Genomic DNA, 26,377 nt, shown 5'->3' on the forward strand with positions numbered 1-26,377 from the left:
CACATACACGGATAGTAGTAACCAATGTGCTTGGGTTGCAGAGGAAGAGAAGCGAACATAACCGGAATAAAGCAACCTTTGAACAATTCGTTGATATTACAGGTACGCAAAGCCGATCCAAACTGTACATGACAGCAGGATCTGGCCACTCTGAGGCAGAGGAAAGACAAGATGAACTAATATGACTTTACTAACAAACCTAAATCACAAGCATCGACTCCACTAGCACACACATCCGAAAATGTCCTTGATATATCTCCTAACAACACTGTACAACCTTTTTTAACCTTCTGTTTGTTGCACATTCCTCAAATCACGATGAACCTCCCAGTATGTACCGGATAGCAATCCTTGATCAACTCCACATGTAGTTAAAAAACCACCCTGTTACACCCAGGCCCATCACAAGAATGGTCAAAAATACAAAAAAAGCAACAACAAGATAACTACAAAGCATAAAACAGACGAATTCACAACAATATCTAAATTCCATATCATCATCGTACCATACACTTGCATGCACATAATTCAAAAAACCTAATATTACCAGCAATAGATTAAATAACGAACTCAATAACATGTGCAGGCTGCATCACCTGTATTTATTCTTTTTTACCGATATTAAAGTTATGACATTATTATTTTAGAACAGGTTAGAAGTTTTTACTTTTTTTTCATGATAGCACGGCTATCACGGTGCTACAAAAATGTTCTGATCAGCTCTGTAGTTCACAAGCACTTGCACGGTTGTGGTGCATGTTTGAGCAGAGGAGTGAGAATAAAACAATGAAACATTGAAACGAATAATTAATTCAACTGTTCTGGTAGCAGTTGTTGCACTGATCCAAGATTGTGGAGGTGTTTTACACTTTTCAATTCCAAGCTTAGTTGATTCACCGGGTAGTCATAGCTGATGACAAAGTTCCTTATATCAGTTTGATTGACATTGACAGGTGAGTATTCTTATCATTTTTAATCTGAGCAGAACTTTTGGATAGATGTGTGCGCATCAAAATGGACAATAAAAGTGCTTTTATCAGAATGATACTGTTTATACATATCATATTTATATCAAAGTTATCATCATTCATTCATTCATTCATATAAATAAGAAACAACTCGAAAGCTGATTGGTCAGTTCTGAGAAATAAATTATTTGACCCTCCGAGAAAAGTAAAAGATGTTTATTTTATGTATTTGCACTGAATAAAGGTCTGAAATTGTTGTTTAACTCACTCTTTCTGGAACACCCTCAATTGTTTTCTACTAACAATATCAAAATTACATAATCACCGAATAGTAGCTAATTACCTAACCCTTACCATAAGATCTTAAACAATAAAAAAAACATAATACGACATATGAAAAGAAGGAAGTATCATTTAATGGAAAGAACACTTTCTACGTAATATAAAATGGAAATAGCGCTGCTATTTTTTAATACTAGAAAGCATGATGTACCTTGTGATATGTAACTCGACCAGGAAGTAAAAACATCATCTTTCTTGAAACGAAACCGTCCAAAAACTATCGTGCGTTTTCCAAAAGCATGGCTATTTTATTTTTTGTCCTCTACTGAATCATAAAATCCGCTTATGTCAAGAGTGTTCCACTCCAATCCCTCAATAACTTCCACCAAAGCGTTTCTGATCTCGCCAAATCCGTCTACTATTACCTGATTTACAATCTCGGCACAGCACATTCGCCATCTTTCTATATCAACACCTCTTCCATACACAATCATCTCCAGAACATCATTTAACTCAAGCTCACAGTTTTTAAGCTCTTCCAGTGCTTCCTCGTGTGCGCCTTTCGCAATCTTTTCGATTGCGCATTGCTTTTTTAGGTGGTCGGAAAGGTTCGTGGTCGTAAGAAATTCGAAGTTGTAGTGCTCAAGCGTCTTCTGTGCGGCGATAGGCTGACCAGACGAAATCAGCTCTCGTACCTTTGAGCGTAGCGTAAGAAACGAGTTCGGATAGAATGTTTGCCCGGTTTCCCGTGCGTATGAGCTTGCTATTTGCTGGTTTCCTTGATATATGAGGTAGTCCATGACCAGTTTATTGTAGTCTATTTGTTTGGTGGACATGCTTGAAATTTGTGATTGTCCGATTTCATTAAATATACCGAGCTTGTTTGTAAATTTGTTAATTACGTGATAAATGTTTTAATTAATTACATCGATCAAAGATATGCCGGATGGTAAAAGAATAAAAATATTTTGCTACGTCTTTTTGACAGTGGCTGATGAAGAAATACTCGTATTTACATGGCGATTTGAAGTAAAACGCTCCATAAGTAAACTAATACGTACAAGTATTAAAAACATAGAGTTTAGTGCGGTATTTATTTTCAACGCAATATGGGTCAAATCAGCAACAAAACAGGTAAAGCCCGTTTGCGTATTTCGTTCTTGGGTATGGTTGTAAAGAAAGAAATTGAACAACAACCATATGAAACGGTGTAGAATAAAGAATAATTTGTTACTCGAATATACTTACCATTGCCTTATACGGCTATCTTTTATTACAGACTAAAGCTGATGGTGTTAACGCAAACTGGAGAGCTGTACTAGCCCGCAGTCAAAGTTCTTTTTACAATACCTAGTTTTGTATGACAAATATGCTAGATGCATCCTAATCGAGGTAACCGGTCATACAAATAACTAATCCGTACGTTAACTAAAACCATACATCTCACCTGTCATGTCATAATTGAATAAATTTGGAACGCTTAAGTTAAATTACCGTAACCCTGGTCATTTCCAAAAGTATGACGACCAAGGGACGATCAATGACCGGTAATTTATACCTGATCACGAGGATAAAGAATGCGCTTTACCTTTTTATCGTAGTTATGTTAGAATATGTTATTAACAGTTGGTTGCTTATACAGATTCTGAGAATAATTCCAGTGCCTACCACGAAATCAGACCATAAAATTGCGTTCATTCTGGATGGGAATAGAAGATACGCTAGGGCACGCAATCTCACGCTTAAAGAAGGAAAAAAACGTGGTCTGTTGAACCTGAAGCGAATTCTTACGTATATAGGACATACCAACATTAAAGAGGTAAGTGTCTACGCGTACTCGTTTCAAAACTTTCGTAAACGTGATAGAGTTGAGTTGGACAGTATTTTTGAGCTCCTCCGGTCGGAACGTATGGAAGGTTTAGATTATCAGCTGCGGTTTCATGGCTCGCTTGAGCTTCTCAAGCCTGCAGAACGAAAGATTTTGAAGGCGCTAGAATCTAATACTAAGTTCAAGAGGAAGAGGTTGAATATCTGTATCTTGTACAGCGGACTGGTCGAGAAGAAGCCATATTTTGATAGACCGAATATTCTAGTGAGAACAGGCAACCAGAGGAGATTGAGCGATTTTTTGCTGTTGCACTGTGCAAATGGATGTAATTTAAATTTTTTGGACAGGATGTGGCCCGAATTTGAGGTATGGCAGCTCTATTTATTACTCGTGAAATATTCGTTGGAGAGTCAAATAGTGGACTGAGCAATGTTTTATTAAATTATTGTGGTTAACCGTCTGATATAGCCCACGGGTTTGTCATGTGTTCAAGTGCTTATTCCTTAAATAAAAACATTTTTATTTATTTCCTCACATAACATGAACATTTATCCGTTTCGTGCGCTTACGAGCAGATTGTCCATTTTGAAAGCCGTTCGCAGGCCTAAGATACATTTGTATTGGTGCATGACTATCCGTGAAGAATGCTTGTTCGTGGTAAATAAACCATTTTATATTCTCGATGGCTATAGCTTCGGTGTCCTACTCCTCCTATAATCACTTATTTTCATCTCATTATATGTCAAGTGCTCTTTTTCAATGTGTATTTCGGCCTCATCCTCAAAGAAAGCTTAATAGCACACCACTCCCCTACTTCCGATTCGTCTGCCATCATATTTCGCCTATATGAACAAAACCGTATCTACCAACAAAAACCACTCTCACGCCATGTATGCGTCACTGATACTCCTCTAGATTGCGTAGTGCTCATACAGTCAAGTGAACTAATAATTACTGTTCAAAGAAATACACAAATATTGTTTACCTATCTATGTTGCACCATAGAACCGCTCAAGCCATCATAATCCTTTGATTCGTGAGATGCATTATGATTGCTCGCTTTAATCATGTACCAGCAGCACCATCCTACATCAGCACGAACAGACAAATGGAACAAAAAATGTGTTTATTTTGTTGAATATGAAGAGAATAATAAACGAGTCTGAGTGACTAAGCAAAAAAATGTACTGCAAATCATAATATTGAACGATGGAGAAGTGTATGCCTATAAATAACGGTGATGGATTTCTTACATCATTTATAAACCACAACAATGAGACAGTCGTGGATACCGAGCGTAAACAATACGTTGGGTTGCATGACCGAATAATACACGCAAAATAATTTTAAATATATTAAATCGAGCCTTTCAAATAAAATGTAAATAATTCGCACCACCCTTCCATGTTCTACTACACAGAGGATCAAATGATGTCTTTTCTTACGCTCAAGGAGGAGAGGCCAGAAGATTTTGATACTGCGAATCCGTTTTACTCGCTGGATACCCTGTCTCTGAAAGTACTCTCTGCCTTTGATGAGCGCGAGCAAGCAATTTACGAAGAGAAAAGGCTCAACTCGGGTATTTCTACAGTTCGGAAAACGCATGTGGCCAAACGGAGGGAAAAGGAGCATCCTGATGCTCTGTGGGATATCAAAATCAAGGAGAGGAACGAGGGCTTTTTTGATTCGCAGGGCAATTACATAATAGAGGGCGGAGTTGAGCACGAATATGAGGAGGAGGTATGTTGGCTTATAAAGAAGGGAGGATGCATGCAAGGACCCTTCAATCAGAAGGAAATGTATGATATGCACGAGCGTGGGGATCTTATCGAATCGTTGATACGGCGGGATGTTGATAAGGTATTCATGGAGTATGAGAAATTGAAGAGCGTGCCGCGTATCTTTACAAGTAATATGGATGAGCATGCGCTCAATGAAATGTTTAGCAACGCTCATCTGCACAAGAAAGAGGGTGCGGCAGTGACAGATATGCCGTTTTACGACACGTGCACACATATGGCAGACGAGCCACCTCACGAGAAGAAGAAGACACTCGCCGACCGATTAGAAGATTGTACGCGAACAAGAAATCTTTTGAAAAAACGGAATTTGACGATTAGACTATATGACATATTCGTATGTATAAAGGGAATGAAGAAGGATGCAGCAGTGGAAAAGATGAGAGGTATAACCGGGCTGTGTATGGCTGATAATGCTGAGCTGTTGGATTCTTTTTTGGAAGAAGTAGGCGTGCAAGTGTGTAAGGATGTAGACAAAGACGGGTTTTATATCAAGATACCGAGCGGGAAGAGGAATGTCAAGGCCAGAAGATAAGCTGAGCGGTATCCAATAAATGCAGTTTCCTACTTTTTTGTGAATTGGTGATGAAAACGTGCTTGTGCTGCGATTTACTTGTTGTGCGCGTGGTAGCAGCGCACATCTTTTTTGACAGTTTTTTATCTGTCAGTTCACACAAACTCTCCTGGTACGCTGAGTGTTTACCGCGGCATTAGCGACCTTTAGTTCACAGATGCATCTTCTCTGTTAATAATGTATAAATTTGCTCGCTGCTCTTCACACGCATTTTTGTCATTTTTGCATCGCGTGTTTGTTTGCGCGGTCGTCACTTGAAAAACGGTTTGTTCGATATTTTGCTATAACTCTGATGACAAATGTTCGCTTATAACTTTTTATAAAATATTTTGGACTCGTTGCGCTGTAAAAATTGAAGAGAATAAACAAGTGCACTGCCATAGAATAAACTAGGTGGCAAAGAACCTTTGATACGTGTCACTGAGCATAATTATAGTATCTGTTGATTAAACATGAATGGCCTTGGTGAGATAGCACCAGGTAGACAATATTCATATTTGCCGTTCTATGGTTACATTCCCAGTGGTGAGAGCATACGATACATACATTGGTCCTCAATTCACGTTATATTAATACAGAGCGTGTTTTCTTAAAATGTACATTCAGCCTGTTTTATACATCAGCAGAGTCTCAAATAAACAAATACGTTTTGCTTTGATATCGTATCTAATATTTTAGGTCGTTTGCATTACTCTGCAGTATTGTGGTAGTCAAATCAGTCCACAACCCCAAAATATGTCTACGATAGGCACCCTGAGCGGACCAAAAAGGTGCTCATCATTTTTACTACCGATGTTGAGGTGCACGATAGGTAGAAGTTCTATCAATGGTTTTCGAATAAAATCATTTTATTTTAAAGATGATCAAGTCCGCGATAACATAGAATAGTGATTGTATGCAGTTCTGTTTGCCTACGTTGGTCCTTTTGATACCCCTTCGATACTCTGCCCTGATTCGATCAATTCATTCTAAAATCGAAGAAACAGCAAACATTGACACTTGCGCAATGTTTGTGTATATGTTTTAGATTTAGCGTGTAGTTGTACGATGAACAGAAGTATGCCGTCAAGGAACAATAATATATCGCATTTAACACATGGTATGAGGTTATCTTTCGGCGAGAGAGAAAAACAAAAAAATGGCTAAAAAGATGATAAACTGCGGTATGAAAGGATGATTGAACGATTTGCAGTAAAAATGGATGATGAAGCGCAAACAAATCCTCTGATAAAAATGATAGTTTGCAAATTTTGAACTGAAAATACGCTCGTTTAACACGTTCTAAGTTGTTTACGTTAATGAGTGCCGGTACTGTTATAGGTCATAGCACCAGAATTGATAACGAATGTTATGATTTGCTTATCATGTTTCTCTTCATCCTAGTCTGCTTCTCGTCTCAAGAGCAGGAAAATAACTCTTTACACAGCACTGCCACATCACTTTTGAGAACGTATGGTTCTTCCCCTTTTTTACAAAAGCTTTCCATTCACACTCTCGTACACCAACAAACGGTTTCTTATTTTTTTCAACCAATTACGTGTCTCTTGTCACGTTTTTATAGAAATGTTCGCAGAACCCTGGCAATGAAATTAAAGGACATTCATGAAACACTAAAAATTACAAAAACGGCTGCCAACACGTTCACTCTGAGCTTAAATGACAAGAAGTACCAGATATTTACGAATGAAGAACGAACACTTGATGAAATACTGGAGAAAATACGCGGCATGCCTGGCAGCACAGATGAGATACAATTAGAACATAATGAATATATTCGAAGAACGGCAGAGCATAGGAGCATACTGGAAAGACAGAGAAACGAAGAATTAGAAGATATAAATCGTATGCAGCGAACGGTCGGATATGGTAATTTGAGAAGCGAACACAACGAACGTGAACAAATAAAGCGCCAAAGCATGCGTGAAGGCGTCAATTCGCATGAGCCAGAAGATGTTCAGAGACGGACAATCGCGTCCATTGAAAAACAGCATCATGGCAATTCTCGCTCGGCACATGACCCTATCAGCATACAGCCACCGGGTGCAGACAAAGACCTTTACCCCGGTGTATCGCGAATAACATCCAAAACTGGCGAAAAGGGCGGAGGAATGTTCATGGGTGAGGATGATCCGTTTTTTAGGCACCAAATGGATGAACAAAGTGATGATGATCCAGCGAATCCTTTTTCTAGGTACGATCCGATATTTCCTACGAAAAATAAGAAAAAGAAAGGACCTGATCCCGATCATCTGCGCAAGCCTGGTGGAAATGGCGACATCTTTTAGGCAATACTAACCGGTGGCTGTGGTAAGCATGTAATAAAGTATGATATGTTGATTTATGGCATTTTAGATAATTTTTGAGGAGCTTTTCCGGTATCTATGTTGAAGGCCAGATTTTAGTGGTAATTCTACACTCAGCAGATCATTATGAAAGTGGTTGAACGTGTTCTTTATTTTCGCATTTTAACCAGCAATTTAGCAGAAAGAGCTGTCGATGCAGGAACGTTTTATATCGGGATGTTTTACAGACGCGGTGGCATCTTGTGTTTAATTGGCGAGTATCCACGCATATAACCGTGCTACCACGTTAATATGTGGAATACCCGATATAACAGCTGTACAAATCGTAAAGCTCCAGCTTTTCGGCTAGAACACCATGACAAAGCAATACCTTACGGCAGTTTTACCGGTGTAACAACATACCATCCTATTAACAGCATTTTTCTACTGTGGTATACAACCATTGTAATTACCTACACAATTTTACAAGAATTCAAGCAATTAACCGCACAGGAACAAACGCCAGACCTTCCCCCAGCATATCATAGACTAAAGAGCTCCAAATGTTTTATTCTCGGTAGTTCGTCCGAATATAAAACCATAGTAGTTAAAAATATCCTTTATTGCCATCAAACTAGGCAAGAGTATACAAATTGTTATTTCTCTCCCTAAATCCTTTCATCGCGTTCTCGTGCACCTTGAACGCCAACTCCTTGCTGTATCCAACCACCTTCTTCCATTCCTTCCCAATATCTACCACATCCTCGTCTGTGTCCTTCGTCCAGAGCGCAATTCTGTCAAAGGATCTTCTAGGCGATAGCACACACCCGCATATACCCTTTTCAGCCACCATTTCGCTGGCTGCATATAAAATGGTGCGCTCCCAAATCGATATAATCTCGTTGTTCACTGTTCCGAATCCCTTTGGTATTTCAATCACCCATTTCCCCCCTTTCATGTTGGCTTTGTCCTCCCAGAGAGGCTGAATGCCTCTGCGGAAGAAATGCACATTTGAGTTTAGCGGCCATGCACTCGCCTTCTCAAGATTGTCGAGCAAGTACAGCAGCTGCGGAAGATCATCTATCGTGGATATCTCGTTGAGACACGACGAATAGTTCTCTGATGATAGGTTTCTTTTGGCCTGGCAATCGTACCACATTGTCCATTCAGTTTTTGTTGGATATTCCATTATTTGTTTTTTAGGGGTTTCTGAAAAATATAAAACATGAAACAGCAGAGTTTTATCTGTGGACCGGTTTGAGACATGTTTATAGGAGTTCGACAGATTATGTGGTACTTTTTTGAGATTATTTCATGATTGTCTGCTCAAGTCAGTCACATATAGTGAATTGTCTACAATTACAACTGCACAAATGTCCGAGTTGTTCCAGAGTCATATTCATTGGTTGGATATCGAACATAATTTAGTAAAAATTCGGTATTCCTCTGGCCGTGTACGTGGTAAAAATAGTATAAGAACCTCATGCTTCCAAGAATATTTAATCATAACCCGTTCAGGTGTTGATAGCTACCCCTTCATTTAATTTTCTAAACATTTGGTAAACTTTCTTTTGCCGTCTTTTCGCTCTAACCTTCTTTACATACAAAAACACAACAATAAAGACAATTAGAACGCCAAGGGATAGACTTACGCACGCTCCTATTATAAAAGCAGAGCTGCTAGTAGAGGGCGCTGGCGAAAGCGTGTACGGCGGTGTATTGGAGCTGCTAATAGATGACACTGGCGAAAGCGTGTATGGCGGTGTATTGGAGCTGCTAATAGATGACACTGGCGAAAGCGTGTATGGCGGTGTATTGGAGCTGCTAATAGATGACACTGGCGAAAGCGTGTATGGTGGTGTATTGGAGCTGCTAATAGATGACACTGGCGAAAGCGTGTATGGTGGTGTGTTGGAGCTAGTTGATGATAAATTTCGCATACTATAAAATGGTGTAGTTAGTTGAGATGATATATTATTTTTAGAAAAAGGCACAGATGTGCTCGGTTTGAGTGCTGTTTTAGCATCAGAGTTATGTTTTGCGACATGAAATCTTCCATCACATCGTGTATTGTCATGAGATGTGCTTTGGCAGCATATTTCAAACCCGGTAAATTCATGTGAACTGACAAGCGGAGATTTAGGAGTTCTAACGCAGGTCATAGTATCATTATGATCTATTTCGCCACAACTCATGTCAAAACCTGCCATCCCCCTCTTTATATCTAACTTTGGTGCCATTAAATGTTTACCGCCACAGTTGAGATTTGGAAAACCGAATTGTGAGCAATGGATCAGAAACCTAGTCCTTTCGGGATCAACTGAAGTCCTATTAGGTGCAGGGTTGCTAAAATTAATCCAACCGTTACATCTAGAACCCCCTGATACCTCTTTGTTGCAGTTTATTCTAAGATGCGCCACATTGCTGAGGCCATATCCGTTTGCACCTGCTTGTTCGACACATCTTGTTTCTTTGTTGTTCTTACGACAATTGAGACTAAAGTTTATCAATTGGCCATGATCGGATTTAAGAAATTCGGATCGAGACGCACAATATTGTCCCGTTTCGCCCATTTTACAATCTATCTCTAGCTTGCCTTTGTCGTCTTCATCTACGGCTTGTCTCGGAACTCGGATTTTGTTGTCTTCGTGTGGTTCATGTTCCAAATCTGTTGGGATACATCCATTATTTTTTATAGCGAAGGCAATCGACATTATAACTTTTTGCACTTCAATTCTTCGTTTATATACTTTTGTTAATAAGCTGAATATTTCAGAGACTGCCATTAACCATAATTGTAATAAAAATTAAATAGTCGTATTTTGGAATAGTTTCCTTATCAACCAAAATATCCCTTAATGGAAAAATTATTGGAGCTCATCACTCGTGTTTGATGAATCAATTGTATCCTGTTTTTGTCGATTAGTATATCCCATTTTTGATACTTCGTTTGTGCCAAATGCAATTTCTAATTTTTATATGTGTAGTTGTAGCCTTTGGGTTGGCCAAAAATGTTCTAATGATCAGTGTATTACACCAAGTATGGTGTTTTCACCTGCATGTCAACCCGACATTACCAAAAAATCGAATTCTATGGTTAGAATTAACTGCTACGCCGGTTCCCTTCATATTTGTCCTAAAAAATGGTTGGGAAAGCACAACGAAGTTACATACGGCAGATGTCTGATAAGCAAGGACTATCACTTGAGTAATGAATAGTTGTAAATTTAATGAAATATTTGTTGTGGGTATCCCTAATAGCGATAGAGAGTGCTAACCACCGCTAAATAGGCTGAAAACCGGAGGGTGCGTTTCTCGGATGTGGTAAGAACTCTTGCCGTTGTTCATGTTCAAGTGTTATTCTTTTGTGTGCTCATAATTATTAATCTTGCACCGTGCTGTTCCTCCTTTAGCAAAGCTTGTTGCATATCAAATTCTGGTTTTGTAAGGAATTATAGGACAGCTGCAGTATTTAATCCGGAATTGCATACGGTTCAAACTCCTGCCGGTGTCATACAACATCTTATTATGCCATCTCTCCTATAATAGTAATTACGTATAGGTGTTATTATGATAAGTTTAAATTAGGTAAATAAAGGGCTCTCTGTGTAACTAAACGCTAATATTGGATGCAAGTACTTGGTCTACGACAAGAATAGCTCGCGAACAGACTATTTCCAAATATTTTGGTTATAAATATTGTGGAGCCTGCTACCACCACATTTAATTTATCAACATTTCTAGAAATTTAACAATGATAGAAAAGATGAAAAATTTGTGTTCGCTGTAATCTAAAATAAAAATACATTTAAAGACCTAAGTGTACATAACGAGTTAAAAAAGTATTGCAATGGCCCAGTAATACGGTTCTACCGCAAAGACAACGGCTGAATGCGCTTCGTTATGGTTTTATTGGTAGCAAAGAAAAGATGTCGTGGTAACAACACGTTGGGGAGCACAGTTATATCAACAGAACAATTGCTCGCATCTGGTCGGCAATGAGATAGGTGTGTATCACATATTATTTCGGTCTTTCTATGACGCAAACAACATTATACTTTGATACCCTCGGTGCTGAAGTCAAGTATTCTAGTGCAATACCTCATGCGCTTCCCAACATTCTACCGCGCGGTTACTGTGTTCGATAAACTGATGTGCACCTCCTTAATTAACGTTATTCCCAGCTTTCTTTTTTCTTCTATGCTTGTGCAAAGCAATTACACAGCACTAATACGCCGTGGTGCACCCCGGATTCTGTCTTTACACTAAAGCCTGAAATTCGCTCGCGAATTCGATCGTCAAAGCGGTTTTAATTACCACGTGCCAGGAGAGAAAAGAAATAATGCATGCGGATAACAACTCAGCTGAACATTTTCTGAAAAAATTAGATCTTGTTAAAAGTTCAGCATGGGTGTTGGCTGTGTCTTTTCTACAAGAATGTTGTAAACAAAACGATGCTCATCGTTTTAGTTCTGTGATATTATTCGTTGCGATGGGTCTGAAATTCTACAGGTCCATTCATGACATATTATCACTTCTCAATTCTGAAGCGGGATGAACAAATAATTCGTTAACCTTAAAAGTCAGCTAAAGACACCCGTCCGCAACAACGGCTGAATCATAGGTAGCACTAAATGCGTTACAGCAGAGGAAGAAATAAATGACTTATAAACGAGTAAAAACACTCGTAAACATCAAATTTGTTTGTACACACTTAATTTGTTCATTGTTCGTGTTAAATATACAAAACTGATTTATCCGTATCCCACTTGTCTGGCAAGTCTATTCTCTATGTACGTTTTTGCCTTTTAAATCAACTAACAAATCACAGCATTTTATTCTCCTTTAAGTTTGATTATCTAAATTTATAAACTTGCATGTTTTCGGACCTATTAAAGGAGGAACTCTGATCTATTACGAAAAATGTCTGCTCACAAAATGAAAAAAAGCATTAATCGCTTAGAGACTGAAATATACAAGCTAAAAGCGAAAGGTTACCTAAAGAAAACGTCGGATTCTAATGATGAGCTGATTGTTGAGCTGCGAGGACCGAAGGACACACCATTCCACAATGGACTTTTGACTGTAAGTATCGTTTTGCCGCTTGATTATCCTTTCAAAAGTCCCTCTATCGGCTTTGTTAGCAAAATATTCCATCCAAATGTCGATGAATCGTCCGGAAGCGTATGCTTAGATGTTCTCAACCAAGTATGGACGCCATTGTATGACCTGCAAACGATTGTGGAGGTGTTCATTCCGCAATTGCTCGCCTATCCCAATGCCATGGATCCACTTAATACGAAAGCCGCACAGATGTACTTGAATGATAGAGACATGTACAACAAAGTGGCCAAAGAATACGTTTCAAAGTACTCAAAGGAAATTAATAGGGAAAGGGAAGATAATTCATTGAGTTATTCCAGTTCTGACTTGGAGTTTGAAGCCGAGTTGGTCTAATTAAACGACACAAAGTATTATGTTCCATTCTTGTTCGTCATTTTCAACCCAAAAGCATGCCAATCACACCTAAAATCAAGTATTAATTCCTTTCGCAAACCACAATTAGCAGAGTGTATGGCGCAGCGTATACTGTTATGATGCCCATAATTCAAAGTTGCAGCAATAATTCATTCACAAACCCTTTATTACGTTTCAAACATTTAAATATCAATCATTGAGTAGATATTGATGTATTTTCCGCTAGTAAGACTTAATTTATATAATTTTTACACTTTTCTCCCAATTGCTGACCATGAGTTACTGCTGAAGATCGATTTAACACTATTGAAGGCGTAACGTAGCACTTGAGCAGTTCTGTAGGATCAAAATACCACAATTGTACAATGATATTCGTTAATGAGTAGAACGTGCTTTATAGGCACCATGTATCATTCATGTGAAGCATTTTTTAACTCAGCAACCTGAGAACGATAGTCGCTTTATGGCCGGGACCGTTGCCTTCTGAGTTATTTAGGCAGCCAGAGTTCGTCTTGCCAGTAGACAACGAAGTGATTAACCAATAAAATGCACCAGGCCAATAATTGTCAACAGCAACACACTAACGAATAATAACAGGTATTTTAGATACGCCAGCTTGCGTACAACTCGCACACAACTTATTCTGTAACTGGAACCAGAGACTCGTCATGTAAAACAACACATGGAGACACCAAAATTTTAGTTCTGATACAGATAGCAGCATATTACACGTTCCACGAATAATTAGAAAACACCGTAGGCACAGGCACCGCATTTTCCTATCCTAGTGTTAAACATTGCGTTGATCACGTGTGCTATATATGAGCGCACAACAAGAGTGTATTCAGTGCTGAGACTGGTCGCTGTAGAGAATATAATATACAAGCAACAGGCCTGGTAAACCATTTGTCGACATATGTTTCTCTCATTACAGAACAGGTTTGAATTATTCGTTCATCAAACGGTGCGGTGTTGGATACATTTACGCTTAAATTGTGGAACCCTTCATGGACAACAATATAATCGAAGTATGGTCAGACAACTTGGAATCATCATTTACCGAGATAAGAAAACTCGTACAAACATATAATTACGTGACCATGGACACGGAATTCCCTGGAGTGGTGGCAAAGCCACTAGGAAATTTTACTTCGCAGTCAACATATGCGTACCAGCAGCTGCGCTGCAATGTCGACCTCCTTAAAGTAATACAAGTTGGAATTACCTTTAGTGATTGCTACGGCAATTGTCCGCCGCGAAACACGTACCAGTTCAACTTTCATTTTGACATCGACAGGGAGATGTACGCGAAGGATTCACTGAAGCTTCTGGTTGAGGCACAGCTGAACTTTGAGAAGCATCGTCTACAGGGCATCGAGGTAGAGGAATTTGGCAATCTGTTGATCACGAGTGGCCTTATCCTGTCGAGGAATGTTACCTGGTTATCCTTTCATTCGTCGTACGATTTCGCTTATCTCATGAAAATTGTCACATGTAATCCGCTGCCAGCGACAGAAAACGAGTTTTTCATGTTCATGAACATTTTGTTTCCCAATTTCTACGATGTTAAGTACTTGCTGAGAGGATCCAAATATCTCAAGAGGGGATTGCAGGAGATTGCTGAGGATCTTGGACTGAGGCGTGTGGGTGTGCAGCACCAAGCTGGTAGCGATGCCCTGCTAACGCGTGATGTCTTCTTCAAAGTTAAGGAAATTTTTTATACAAAGGAGGACATAACCAAGCATGCTGTGAAGTTGTATGGAATCGAATGCAGAGTTGAAGAGGATAAGGTGGCAATTTGTGACCTGAGTCTGTAAATTTATTAAATCATTTTTAGCTCTTCTCTACCGTTTTTCGTAATTCAGATTGGTCAGGAATGATAGTCTCTAAATGATAAGCTAGATCCTACATCATTTCAGATGTTTCGTGAGGTATGTGAAAATGCCTTATGAGTGTTAATAGGTGAGTGATACACCTTTACACTTTTATTCATCGATTCATTCGTGTTTTTTTCCAGATATCTACAACGATACATATGGGAATACACAGTAAAGGCCGAACAGAAAATGTGTTGTATTGATCTTACGTACGCTATCGCAGCCTTGCTCTCGATGCACATTCCAATTTTATGGTGCCCTGTATTTGTTCAAACCACCAATAAGTTGTTTTTTTACTAATAATACGTCTACTACACATCTCCTATCAACCGGTTGTTATTGTCATAAATTATCAGCAAACTTTTTTCTTCGTTTATTGCTCTTCCCTGTTTTTTGTTTCAATATTTGTTTTAAAAAGCACCCCGTGTATCTAAAAAAAGTAACACCAGAAAAGCATGCCCATCCAAAGAAACTACAGAAGAACCACAAGAAATTTTGACAATTTCATGACGGAAAAAGAGCGAAGCTATGTCTCTTCCATTTTCCAGAAGAATATTCTCCGCACAAACAAAATTTACAATTATAGCATTTTCTACGACGAGAAACCGGAGCATGAGGAGACTCATTCGGATAAAGTCAAGGAGTATCACATTGCAGTGAACAATGAGAACAACAAAGAGCTCATTAACGAACTGAAGGGTCTTAGGCTTGACAGAATGGGACAACCTGGCACCAAGACAAGCGCGGAAAAGAGCGATGCGAAGACAGGAGACGGTAAATCAGCCGAGAGCCTGTTTAAGCCCACTAGGCATGGTAAAGTGCACAAAATCAGCTTCATAAAATCGATCAAATTGCCTCGGCTGATGATAGATGTTGATATCCCCGTTTACGATGATCTAGCAATCAAGCTGAAGATTGAGGAGATGATCGACGCTTTTATGTGCCAGAAGTACCGAATCAAAGAAAGTAACTTGGACGATCAGTTGGAGCGAAACTCCGAGAGAATGTGTGATTTCTTTAAAGTAGCAAAATTTCAAAAACTTGTCAAAGAGATCTTCGAGGGCGAAAGTGAGAACAGCAAAAGGATACTGCTGCTTGGAATGTTGAGAAACTCGCAGTTCATAAAGGCAAACGAGAGTGTGTCTGCATTGCTGGATTATTTGGTGGCTTACATTCCAAAATTGAGCGTGGAGGAAATCACGAACACTACCTTTTTTGACAATTTCATGTTTGGACTGAGCGGAGTTCTCCTGGCCACTCTTCTTCTTATAAATCAGGAAATTCTAGCTCCACACTTCTATCAGCACCTCCAAACCCGAATGGAGTATCTGATCAGCAATGAGCTGAAGTATGTTTGGCGATTCCTTGCGTTACTTGTCATTAACCTTGATGATAACGCGAAGAAGTGGATTGTAGTAAGGTTAAAAGATAAAATTGTTGAAGTGGCTGTATCCAATCATATGGATGATATTAGCGACATGAGCCTATTCCTGGATGCACTTGGACTGAGCTCCGATGATCTCTCTTGATGTAACCAATAAATTCTGTTCAAGCTAATTTTTTCCCTGCCATGGTGTTCAGTGACCATAGCTTCTATTTTTTAGGTACAATTAAAGCAATCAATAACGATGAAGTAGGACCGATTTGGCATTACTAATCCTGTAAATATAACCACGACAATCGACGGATAAATCGCCCGTTCCGACGGATGTAATGAGATTCTTCATTAGTTTTTGAGATGTATATTGTAAAGCAATGCCTATTTCTCTCGATTTATTTTGCTAACCTTTAGCTATATTCTGTGACCGGTCAGATTATTTTACTGATGATATTCTGCAGAAATGTTCTGCTTAAGTCAATCAGAAATAACCTAAGGATAGACTTATGATAGTTCATCACGGTAAAAACGCTGACATGCAGTTGGTTCCTTGTGTAGAAGGCATTTGATCATTTGTTGGTAACCAACAGCTCAATATAAAGCATCAAAAGAGATCTTTTCATGTTTTATTATTTAAATAAAAGAATTGTACGTGTTGTCACCGCCTTCAGTGTTTGAAGAGCTCGATAATGCATCTGTCTAGAAACACGGTTTGGCCCTTCAGATAATGTAAAACGAAGTGCTCGACTGGTTTCAAAAAAGGTGTTAAAACACTTTTCCTGATAAATACAGTGACTGCCAGAATATGGCAATTGTTTTTCTTTTTTTCAACGTCTTGTCCGAATAACTAGCATGTCCTACCGAAGCAAGCACTCAACTATAACAAAGAATAAGAACATCATTCATAATCAACTATAACAGTCATAACTCGTAGAATACAAAGTTTATTTACAAATCATCTAAGATCTCCGATGTTACGGTCCTTTACAATTATGTTTTTCAATACTTCGGCTAAAAAACAAACTAAATCACCTCTTTCTTTTTTTTCAACAGGGACCTTCATATTCTTCAGCTTTTCAGCTTTATCGCTGAAGCCTAGCCTTTGTGCCTGATCGTGAATTCTTATAATCATCATTTCCAGCCGGTTATCGTAGTCGTGATCGATTTTGTCGTAATTTCTCAGCAGATATAAAGTCTCATCCGTTTCTCGATCGTACGAGTCTTTAAAAAGCAGCAGCTCAACAATCTCCAGAGCATACTCTTTTTGCCCATTTTGATGGTCTAACCTCTGCATATACTTGTATTGCGTGCGGAGATCCTCGTAATTGCGGTTGTTTTTTAGTTTTCTGTCAGCGATGTTGGTCATGTAGTCAGGACAATTCAAAATCTCGAGCAGTAGGCAATCATGTGAATCGAACACCGTATCCATGTAATCAATGACCTGAGTGTTCTTGTTCTGCTTCCCGAATTCACTTTTCAGATAGCTCTGGTATATCCTGATCTTTTCGAAAACAGAACCTATTGTTCGAAGGTTCCTCATGATGCTCTCATTCTCATTTTTCAATGAATGAATGAGGTTTTCCAAGTTATAAATCATTACTTCTGTTTCCTCTGTGCTATCATACCTTTTAGAGGGAAACTTCTTGTTAAATACTAAGAATAAATCGATCACAAGGTCTCTAAACTTGAGCTCTGATAAGCTAGAAAGTCTCATATTATCCTCCTTTAGTGCGTCTCTTTTGGTTATGCGTCGATTTATTTCTGTCTTAACATCTTTTACAAGGCATTCGAACTGCAGTGGTGTTAAGAACGACATTTTCGTCGTTGCACTTTTCTGCCGTTCTTTAATATCAATTTTCCTGAGATGTATGCCGATATATCCGTAGAGTATGTATCGCGTAATTTCATGCTCATCGTCACCTTTATTAGCCATCCTCAGATACAGCAATTCCTACTTTAAATATGTGATAAAAGACGGTTTCAAAGGTTGTTTCACATATAAAAAGGATTTACTGGGCAAGACTGTGCATGGCCACTGATGCTTTGAGGCATTCACCAATATCTTGATCGCATGCTGTCCTGTGTTAGCAGTCATCCCTTCGATAAGTTGTTCCACAAAAAACCTGAGGCCGATTGCTACACGTAGATCACTGAAAGTGTAAGAGCTAGAAGTTCTTTGTACTCAGAATTTGATTGGATAAGATGGAGTATCTGTTTCAGATACGTTTGCTGTAATTGGATCTTAATATGTGCATCAGCGAAGGAATGAGTGGTCGAGTTTGATTTTGCTGCTAACTTGAAGCGTTTATAAATCACAATTTTACAATTCTAACTGCATTAAGTGTGTTCGGTCTATGACAGACATTTCTTGCCACAGGTATTTTGCTTGCACAAACCAGTTTAGGTTATTTGCCTAGTGATTTGAGGCTTCCAACCATGAGCCTATTAGTATTTTTAATACAAACCAAACGAAATAATTATCAAAACGATAATTCAATGCTCGATTATGAAGTTTTGGGATTGAGTTGTGTGTTCAGAATGAGCTAATGCTCATAGTTTACACTGGTCAACGCATATGATAAAACACAACACGAAAGTGAGCCCTGTGTTGTGGTCCTTCGGTTGACCGGTTTACTAAATGGAATATCAGTGGTTTTACCTAATTGGGATGATTAAATCACAAACTTAATCGAAAAGGGAAAATTCACAATCACAAGACAAGAAAGGGAAACACTAATTGCTTTGTGTCACAGTTACGGACCATGTAACATATACTTTTGCATGGAAGTATGAACTTTATTTGTTGGAACTATTCTTCTGGTATTTGCTATGTGCACCATTTCGGGCTCGATGGCATGGAACATATGTTGCCATTTGGGCAGCCCCATTCCTGTAATACATTGTTGTTCCTTTTGTTCAGAAAAATTTTGACCCCCTGAAATGGCACATGTAAACTTTGATATTGATGACATAAAAAACGACCTCATCGAATATTTAACCAAAAAAACACCTTTGACTCGTAAAATGGCACAACTGGCAACGGAAGTAAGTAAGAACTTTGGAAAGTCGGATTTTACGATACAATTGGCGAAGGTTTTACATTCTGAAAAAAATGGTATCAAGAACATCATTGCTGATGTTGATCTACAGGTCGACGATTTCCTAGTGGAGGTATCGAAGTCGAAGCTCTGTTACAATGTGAAGATTGATAAAACGAGATATTGCGATCGGATATATACAGCCATAATGAGCAGTGAGGTATATGACGCGGAATGCATGTCACACAAAGCTAGATATTATGGATCGAAGAATATGGGCAAGGGTAACACGATCGCGATCGATTTCTCGTCACCGAACATTGCAAAAAAATTCCATGCTGGTCATCTGCGAACAACTATTTTGGGAAATTTTCTTTCAAATCTCTACAAATACCTAAACTTTAAGGTGGTAAGAATTAATCACCTTGGCGATTGGGGAAAGCAGTTCGGCCTGGTGGGTGTGGGGTTTAAAAAATATGGAAATGAGGATGAGTTGAATAAGGATGCTATAAAACATCTATTGGAGGTATATATAAAGATAAATCAGGATCTAAGGGAAGAAAAGGATGCTATGGAAGAGAAACTAACCTCTGATATGAGTGGAATGCAAATAAATGGTTTGAATTCGAGTCAAGACGAAAAATTGTCGGAGTTTGAGAAAAAGCGCAATGTCTCGAAAATTGACCAGGAGGCCAAGGACTATTTTGCAGCGCTTGAACGGGGCGATGAGGAGAAAATGAAACAGTGGAAGCGTTTCCGATCTCTATCGATTGAAAAATACAAAGTTCTGTACTCAACATTAAATATTAAATTTGATGTATATGGTGGTGAAAGCTTGTACGCTAAGGCTGGCCTTGAAGTCATCGGCGATGCGGAGATCGACACGGACAGCAGCATGTTTTATGATTTGGGCGAACTTGGGAAGCTTGTAGTCAGAAAAAGCGATGGCAGCACGTTGTATTCGACGCGAGATTTAGCGGCAGCTGAGGACAGAATAAAGAGTTATAATCCAGTCAAATTGGTGTATGTAGTTGCAAGCCAGCAAGATTTATATTTCAAACAGCTGTTCAGTGTGCTGAGAGGCGAGTGTGGAAACAAGAGACGCATTCCTGATGGCTTGGAACTGGAACACATTAGTTTCGGTATGGTGAATGGGCTTAGTACGCGAAAAGGAAACCTCGTCTTTCTTGAGGACATAATAGATGCGGCAAAGGAAGCAATGCACAACACTATGATTAAGAACAAAGCGAAATACGATGAAATAGAAAATGTGGAGGATACATGCACGACGCTGGCCGTGTCAGCCATGATTATTCAGGATTTCGGCGCTAAACGAGCAATAAATTACACATTCGATATGAAACGGAACACCAGCTCGGAGGGCGAGACCGGTCCTTACCTCCAGTACACGCATTGCCGATTAATGTCTATTCGCAAAAAAAATTCTGTTTTGTGTGCCAAGATAGACGCAGATTTGTTGTCGGATGATGCACTTAATCTTATCTTCTATCTTTCCAAGTTTGGCACTGCCGTTAACGAATCGTACACGACATCGGAACCATGTAAGCTGGTAACCTATCTCATGAAGCTATCAAAGCAGGTCAACTCGCTTTTCTCTACCTTAAGGGTTTTTGGAGAAGAAGAAAAACTGGCACAAGCCCGGCTGGCAGTCTTCGAAGCATCGCGAAAAATTCTAAACAACGGGATGAAAATACTTGGCATGAAGCCTTTGGAGCGGATGTAGTGCCAATGAAGAACATCATTAAAGTTAATATTTTTGCTTCCATGCCTTTGATCGAAATAGCTGTATAAGCTCGTGTTGCAAATGGTATGCAGTATCAAATTGATATGCCACCAAATATTCCCGCAGATTAATGGCAGTAAAACCTAAATTCATAAAAATATGATCAAGAATTGCTGTATTTAGGATAATGGCGATGACACGGTTCAACATGCCAACATTAAACGAAATACACTTCTTGGGCAACAATAATAACACGGCAGACTTGCAGTCGAAATAACTCGTGCAAGCATAATTTTGTAGGAATACGTGTTGATTATTTTTGCCAAGTATAAGAAGAACAAAGCAGATGTTTTACTCGTTGTTAAAGAATAAAATACTGCACAAAGATATCATCTTGATGCCATAAACTGACACGTGGTATCTATAATTGTGATTTTCATCGCAGTGCAAGATCTAAAAAGCAATTTATGATTACTACCTGCATCTACCTGGCATCAAAAGGCAAATGCCCTGATCATCTTGTACCAAAGTATTTCATCCTAGTGGCACGGCCTAACGATGTAAAGTGGTGTATTCAAGAAATTACTGAGTCCGAACGACATGCTACTTCAAAACAAATTTTAACTACTTTCAGCTTTCTCTACATACCATAAGGCTGAGAAGGGTCTTGACGTACAGAACTATCTCGACAAACTTCATCTTAGAGGAACCTGTGCATCTGTCGTGAAAAATGATCGGATACTCACCAATTTTAAAGTCATGGACCGCAGCGCGGTATATTACCTCCGTTTGAAAAGCGAATCCATCTGATTTTACGAGCGGAACAATCGTTTTAAGCAAGCTTGTTCTGTATAAACGGAAGGAATTGGTGTAATCGGTGATATCGACGCCAAGCATGATTTGTGCAAGGTTGTTTGCACCTCGTGAAATGACTTTTCTCAGAAATGGCCAGTTAACAACATTACCCTGGTTGTATCTTGTGCCGTAGACCAAATCATAGTTAGATTTCCGTTGCGTTTGTATAAGATTTTGTATATCAAAAGGATTCTGTGAGAGATCAGAATCCATTATTATAACGAATTCGCTGTTTTCACAGTACTTCAACGCATGTTTGTATGCGCTTCCTAGGCCCGATTTCTGGTTCCTTCTGATAGCCATAATTGGAAATTCATCGCGTAGCTGACAGACCAGTTCGTATGTGCCATCGGGAGAAGCATCATCAATGAATATCATACTATATGGAAGGTTAAGCTGCGTAAAGGTTTCTTTCAGGAAAATACACAGAATTTCGACATTATCACGCTCGTTGTATGTGGGGATAATAATGGTGTACATTTGTGGGGATAGAACCAATAAAAATAAATAAATGTTAATTTAGTTGAAACGAATAACGCTGGATAAGGAGCGTAGCCTACGCATACTTAAGTAGCAAAATAAGCAACGGACAGATAAATGTATTACAAGCGACATCGATTCGCTCTAAAACATCATCGTACTAAGATGGCTCTATCAGCCTAACAGCTCTGGCACTGATATTTTACTGGCCAAGCCAATCAGTTTCTACCATGAAAAACAAATATTACGGATTTTTTCGCCACAACCGCAGATATAATACGGAATGAATCCAGCTTTAAATCTTAAATGTATGACCATATCGAGTATGTTCTATTGTTGTAAAGAACTCTTCATTTAAATACTACGATAGTGGTACTGGCAATTTACATAACGAACAGATGTTTTTGGCTCTTATATACCAAATATTAGACCAGATGTATCATAGCTGTTTATTCAATGTGCTTTAACATTGTATGACATTACTTTTACCTTTAATCCCGATCATATTGTCAAAGAATGGCCATTCATGTCAAGGCTGAACTAGTCACTTCCCTACAGAACACATATTTCATAAATTCTGTCTCATATTATCGTTCAAGTACCTGTTCTGCTTGTCTATAACCTCGGCACTATCATGGCAATCCTTATAGAGCGACAAGAGCTCGTAGTTGATCTTGAAGAACTCGTTCCCGTAGTTAAACTCCCTGACAACATCATGAGCTTCATCTGCGAATCCGCATATATAAAGACCAGCAGCCAAGGCTTCGGCACAGTTTAATTGGCATGGTTTTCCATAGTTTACAGGATTCGCAGCCACAAGAAACGGAAGTAATCTGTTTTTACACCCGCAAAACAGTCTAAAATCGGTGGAGTCAACCTTTTTCCATGAGCAGTCTATCAATCCTATCCCCTGCTTATCGATCACGCATTTGTCAAGCGGGGAGATAGTCTGTGTTCCCTTTGGTGATAGGAGTATGCCGCCAAATCTTTGTTTGTTGTTTAACATTTGCACTTTATTCGCCCGAATAAGTTTTTGCCCGGAGCATATCTTTTTGTTGCATTGACCAATATCGTAGATAATTTTCCTGACCATCCTAAGCGTCAATCTCAACTCAAGGGGCACAAATTTTTTGCTGATTCGTTCTCGGGGTTTACCACAAGTGATGAATGGTGAAACAGAAACATATTCAGTTAGTCAGTGGAGTTGTTACTATAAACGCATGTGAGTAAAGGCATCTGAATACTTTGAAGTGACCATGGCGTGTTACCAGCAAATGAGAGACGAGCCGGTATTCCTATGATACCTTGTCAAATTCATTACCAGTGCCCGTCTCTGTCGCACATGTTTGCATGCACTATGAATAAAATAACGTACAATAAATGATATGATACACGGATATAACTATTTGTTACCCTATTAAAAGTCCTTAGTTTGCCGTATTAAGCTTGCTTACCTGTACGAGGTGTGGTTTTGTAACTATCTATAGGGTTAAACCAGATCTAGTAAGAGTCGGTAACATAGTACTTATAATTATTCATGACACCAGATCATATGTAAGTAGCTTATCACCTGCTAAAACTCCTCATTGTGACTTGGTTAGGAGGTAGTATTATTTGACACAAATGATAGGAGAATAAGATCATAAGGACAGAACATTCTCTCCAAATCAAGACAAATATGACGTATTTATCTGGGCAGCTTACTGAAAAGATAAATTATGTGAAGTATGACGGCATGATTTGGCACACATCTATCTTCATTTGATGAAAGAAGCGTTGATTGAAACAGTCTAAGAGGTCATTACCGATGTCTATGGAACATATATCGTTAGTGTGAATGTCTTTATCGTATCAGGATTGCAAAAATAGCGTTGCATTTTACAAGATTTAGATGTAAATCGTACTGATAGCTTATATTCAAGCCCAAATGCCTATTCCACCGAGATAGTGATTGATATATACCACAGCTTTTTGTTAAGACTATACCGCGCTTTTGAACAGGACAAAACACGGCATACATTCGTGCTGCAAGATGAGTTATATTAGATGTATAGTGCACCGACTACAGTATTTATAACCAATTCAACATCCTTGTACCAGTACCTACCGGGTGATTGGCAACCATTATTGCTTTTTGTTGAAATCAGAATTTACTTGTTGAAAAAAAACGCTGGACGATCCACTATCAGCATGTGATCCAAAAAGACCGAAATAGAACGGCGTGGTAGCGCACAAATAGATATGTGCGACACACAACATCCTGCTGATTTCTGAACATGATATGTACTGATAGACCTGTAGACAAAGTTTTTTGGACCATTTATTACCGATCCAACAAACGGAGTATTTGATGAATCAATATTCGATCCGTTGTTGATGCCCATAACGAAGGTAGAATTTGAATTGATGAAGAAATACAGCAATATTTAAAGCCCAAGTTGAACTAAGCCAAGAACAGAACGTTGTGTTCATCAACAAGAGCGATGAAATCAATAATCAAAATAATAAGCACGGTTACAAGAGATAGAATGTTTCGTACATTACCAAATGTTGCAATCGCATAGGCGTTCATAATCTGTCTTGATTTGATTATGTGAGATGAATGAGTCCACTAAATACAAAAAGTTGGTTACTAACTGACTGTATTAAAAGTTTTACGCTATGAAGTATAATAAAGCCTGAACCGAAAATATCTGGAAAATGAGAACAGAAATTGCCCGTAAGCCAGGTGTTTTTTCAATTCTCCCCTACACTGATTCCTTGATTTAGACTTGAAACACACGTAAAATCAGCATCTCAGTAATCGAATGCATGCAAAGTTTTACTTTTCTATTCGAGTTACTTATTAATATCACCACTATGAATCAATATACGTGCTTGTATACAACCCAAGGATAGAAAAGTACATTTCCAAAATCAGTACTGCAAAAACACGCACATCTGCTGCATTCATTAACAATCAATCTACAACAAAACACAGAACATGATGTGCACGAAATACACCACCCAATGTCAATCACAGAGGGACAGCATCGTTCCAAGAATCGATTTTTTTATCATTCATAGCCGATCGCTCAATGATGGGCAGTTCAGCCTCGGATTAGCGAGTAATACCTTTAAAGAGAAATGCTGCTACAAAACATGAAAATGCCACCACTTGCATCGATCTTTCTCGTGCCTGGCAATTGATGGCAGAGGTTTGCTTTTAGGTGTTCATTAGTATTTAGCTCATGGTGGGTAGGTTGTAGAAGAATGACACAGCAATACTGGCACGCACCAAATCTGCAACAATAAAATGCATGGTATGGTCGGTATCGGTACGATGAAGTGCAATATTTGGAAATAGTTCGTCCGTTTTTGATCTACTACTTGTGTACACAGCAATTGTGCCGTATGTTAACGGACATTCTGCTGATGTACAGGTAGACCAAGAAAGGCTGATGGACAGTTCTGCAGCTCAACCGGATCATAGAAGATTTGAGAAGAGAAATAGCGTTTAAACCATACAACTGTTCAAATTAACACTGAGATGCTACTCTGTATCTTAAGAATGCGTAAGATTCTCGCCACCCGGTAGCTATGCACCTCGCAGCAGCATTAGTGAATGATTTGCAATGTCTATTAGAATGAATAACAGAAAAGCATTTATTAGCCATACAGGAACAGCATCGGTATCAACAGATGAGAGACAGCGCTACGATAGAACACGCTTGGTCCATTCACATTCCATTGTTTGTGGTACGAATCAGTCAAAATACCACTCACTGATCGAAATATCATTTTGCAGTTGAACA

At 38.9% G+C, this 26,377-nt stretch overlaps 13 protein-coding genes across 13 annotated transcripts; 7 read left to right on the forward strand and 6 right to left on the reverse strand.

Moving 5' to 3' along the window:
* Window positions 1-1,538: 1,538 nt before the first annotated feature.
* Window positions 1,539-2,099, reverse strand: VCUG_01773 (uncharacterized protein). The gene has a single exon (XM_008076600.1). The coding sequence runs from the start codon at window positions 2,084-2,086 to the stop codon at window positions 1,559-1,561; it is 528 nt and encodes a 175-aa protein (XP_008074791.1). The 5' UTR covers window positions 2,087-2,099; the 3' UTR covers window positions 1,539-1,558.
* Window positions 2,100-2,754: 655 nt separating this feature from the next.
* On the forward strand, window positions 2,755-3,548 carry VCUG_01774 (di-trans,poly-cis-decaprenylcistransferase). Its single transcript, XM_008076576.1, has one exon. It carries the CDS (start codon window positions 2,770-2,772, stop codon window positions 3,502-3,504), a length of 735 nt encoding a protein of 244 aa, XP_008074767.1. The 5' UTR covers window positions 2,755-2,769; the 3' UTR covers window positions 3,505-3,548.
* A 934-nt stretch (window positions 3,549-4,482) lies between these two features.
* On the forward strand, window positions 4,483-5,456 carry VCUG_01775 (uncharacterized protein; the record flags this gene model as incomplete). The annotated part of the gene is made up of 1 exon (XM_008076601.1): window positions 4,483-5,456. The coding sequence occupies one exon, from the start codon at window positions 4,483-4,485 to the stop codon at window positions 5,410-5,412; it is 930 nt and encodes a 309-aa protein (XP_008074792.1). The 3' UTR covers window positions 5,413-5,456.
* A 1,040-nt stretch (window positions 5,457-6,496) lies between these two features.
* Window positions 6,497-7,792, forward strand: VCUG_01776 (uncharacterized protein). The gene has a single exon (XM_008076602.1). The coding sequence runs from the start codon at window positions 6,750-6,752 to the stop codon at window positions 7,734-7,736; it is 987 nt and encodes a 328-aa protein (XP_008074793.1). The 5' UTR covers window positions 6,497-6,749; the 3' UTR covers window positions 7,737-7,792.
* Window positions 7,793-8,229: 437 nt separating this feature from the next.
* VCUG_01777 (uncharacterized protein) lies at window positions 8,230-8,922 on the reverse strand (the record flags this gene model as incomplete). Its single annotated transcript, XM_008076603.1, has 1 exon — window positions 8,230-8,922. The coding sequence occupies one exon, from the start codon at window positions 8,920-8,922 to the stop codon at window positions 8,368-8,370; it is 555 nt and encodes a 184-aa protein (XP_008074794.1). The 3' UTR covers window positions 8,230-8,367.
* Window positions 8,923-9,247: 325 nt separating this feature from the next.
* Window positions 9,248-10,519, reverse strand: VCUG_01778 (uncharacterized protein; the record flags this gene model as incomplete). The annotated part of the gene is made up of 1 exon (XM_008076604.1): window positions 9,248-10,519. The coding sequence occupies one exon, from the start codon at window positions 10,517-10,519 to the stop codon at window positions 9,248-9,250; it is 1,272 nt and encodes a 423-aa protein (XP_008074795.1).
* A 2,126-nt stretch (window positions 10,520-12,645) lies between these two features.
* On the forward strand, window positions 12,646-13,196 carry VCUG_01779 (uncharacterized protein). Its single transcript, XM_008076577.1, has one exon. It carries the CDS (start codon window positions 12,657-12,659, stop codon window positions 13,188-13,190), a length of 534 nt encoding a protein of 177 aa, XP_008074768.1. The 5' UTR covers window positions 12,646-12,656; the 3' UTR covers window positions 13,191-13,196.
* A 990-nt stretch (window positions 13,197-14,186) lies between these two features.
* On the forward strand, window positions 14,187-15,085 carry VCUG_01780 (uncharacterized protein). The gene has a single exon (XM_008076605.1). It carries the CDS (start codon window positions 14,219-14,221, stop codon window positions 15,026-15,028), a length of 810 nt encoding a protein of 269 aa, XP_008074796.1. The 5' UTR covers window positions 14,187-14,218; the 3' UTR covers window positions 15,029-15,085.
* A 285-nt stretch (window positions 15,086-15,370) lies between these two features.
* On the forward strand, window positions 15,371-16,642 carry VCUG_01781 (uncharacterized protein). The gene has a single exon (XM_008076606.1). It carries the CDS (start codon window positions 15,544-15,546, stop codon window positions 16,615-16,617), a length of 1,074 nt encoding a protein of 357 aa, XP_008074797.1. The 5' UTR covers window positions 15,371-15,543; the 3' UTR covers window positions 16,618-16,642.
* A 779-nt stretch (window positions 16,643-17,421) lies between these two features.
* VCUG_01782 (uncharacterized protein) lies at window positions 17,422-18,399 on the reverse strand (the record flags this gene model as incomplete). The annotated part of the gene is made up of 1 exon (XM_008076607.1): window positions 17,422-18,399. One exon carries the CDS (start codon window positions 18,397-18,399, stop codon window positions 17,422-17,424), a length of 978 nt encoding a protein of 325 aa, XP_008074798.1.
* A 1,007-nt stretch (window positions 18,400-19,406) lies between these two features.
* Window positions 19,407-21,289, forward strand: VCUG_01783 (arginine-tRNA ligase; the record flags this gene model as incomplete). The annotated part of the gene is made up of 1 exon (XM_008076608.1): window positions 19,407-21,289. One exon carries the CDS (start codon window positions 19,407-19,409, stop codon window positions 21,246-21,248), a length of 1,842 nt encoding a protein of 613 aa, XP_008074799.1. The 3' UTR covers window positions 21,249-21,289.
* Window positions 21,290-21,854: 565 nt separating this feature from the next.
* On the reverse strand, window positions 21,855-22,583 carry VCUG_01784 (uncharacterized protein; the record flags this gene model as incomplete). Its single annotated transcript, XM_008076609.1, has 1 exon — window positions 21,855-22,583. One exon carries the CDS (start codon window positions 22,581-22,583, stop codon window positions 21,879-21,881), a length of 705 nt encoding a protein of 234 aa, XP_008074800.1. The 3' UTR covers window positions 21,855-21,878.
* Window positions 22,584-23,151: 568 nt separating this feature from the next.
* VCUG_01785 (uncharacterized protein) lies at window positions 23,152-23,676 on the reverse strand (the record flags this gene model as incomplete). The annotated part of the gene is made up of 1 exon (XM_008076578.1): window positions 23,152-23,676. One exon carries the CDS (start codon window positions 23,674-23,676, stop codon window positions 23,152-23,154), a length of 525 nt encoding a protein of 174 aa, XP_008074769.1.
* Window positions 23,677-26,377: the final 2,701 nt, after the last annotated feature.

The sequence above is a fragment of the Vavraia culicis genome, assembly GCF_000192795.1.
Source record: "Vavraia culicis subsp. floridensis unplaced genomic scaffold supercont1.31, whole genome shotgun sequence".
In the NCBI taxonomy this organism is placed as follows: domain Eukaryota; kingdom Fungi; phylum Microsporidia; family Pleistophoridae; genus Vavraia; species Vavraia culicis.

What these genes read in the sequence shown, in the direction of transcription:
- VCUG_01780 (XM_008076605.1), top strand. Translation starts at nt 14,219, where the DNA reads ATGGACAACAATATAATCGAAGTATGGTCAGACAACTTGGAATCATCA.
- VCUG_01781 (XM_008076606.1), top strand. Translation starts at nt 15,544, where the DNA reads ATGCCCATCCAAAGAAACTACAGAAGAACCACAAGAAATTTTGACAAT.
- VCUG_01779 (XM_008076577.1), top strand. Translation starts at nt 12,657, where the DNA reads ATGTCTGCTCACAAAATGAAAAAAAGCATTAATCGCTTAGAGACTGAA.
- VCUG_01776 (XM_008076602.1), top strand. Translation starts at nt 6,750, where the DNA reads ATGAGTGCCGGTACTGTTATAGGTCATAGCACCAGAATTGATAACGAA.
- VCUG_01774 (XM_008076576.1), top strand. Translation starts at nt 2,770, where the DNA reads ATGACGACCAAGGGACGATCAATGACCGGTAATTTATACCTGATCACG.
- VCUG_01773 (XM_008076600.1), bottom strand. Translation starts at nt 2,086, where the DNA reads ATGTCCACCAAACAAATAGACTACAATAAACTGGTCATGGACTACCTC.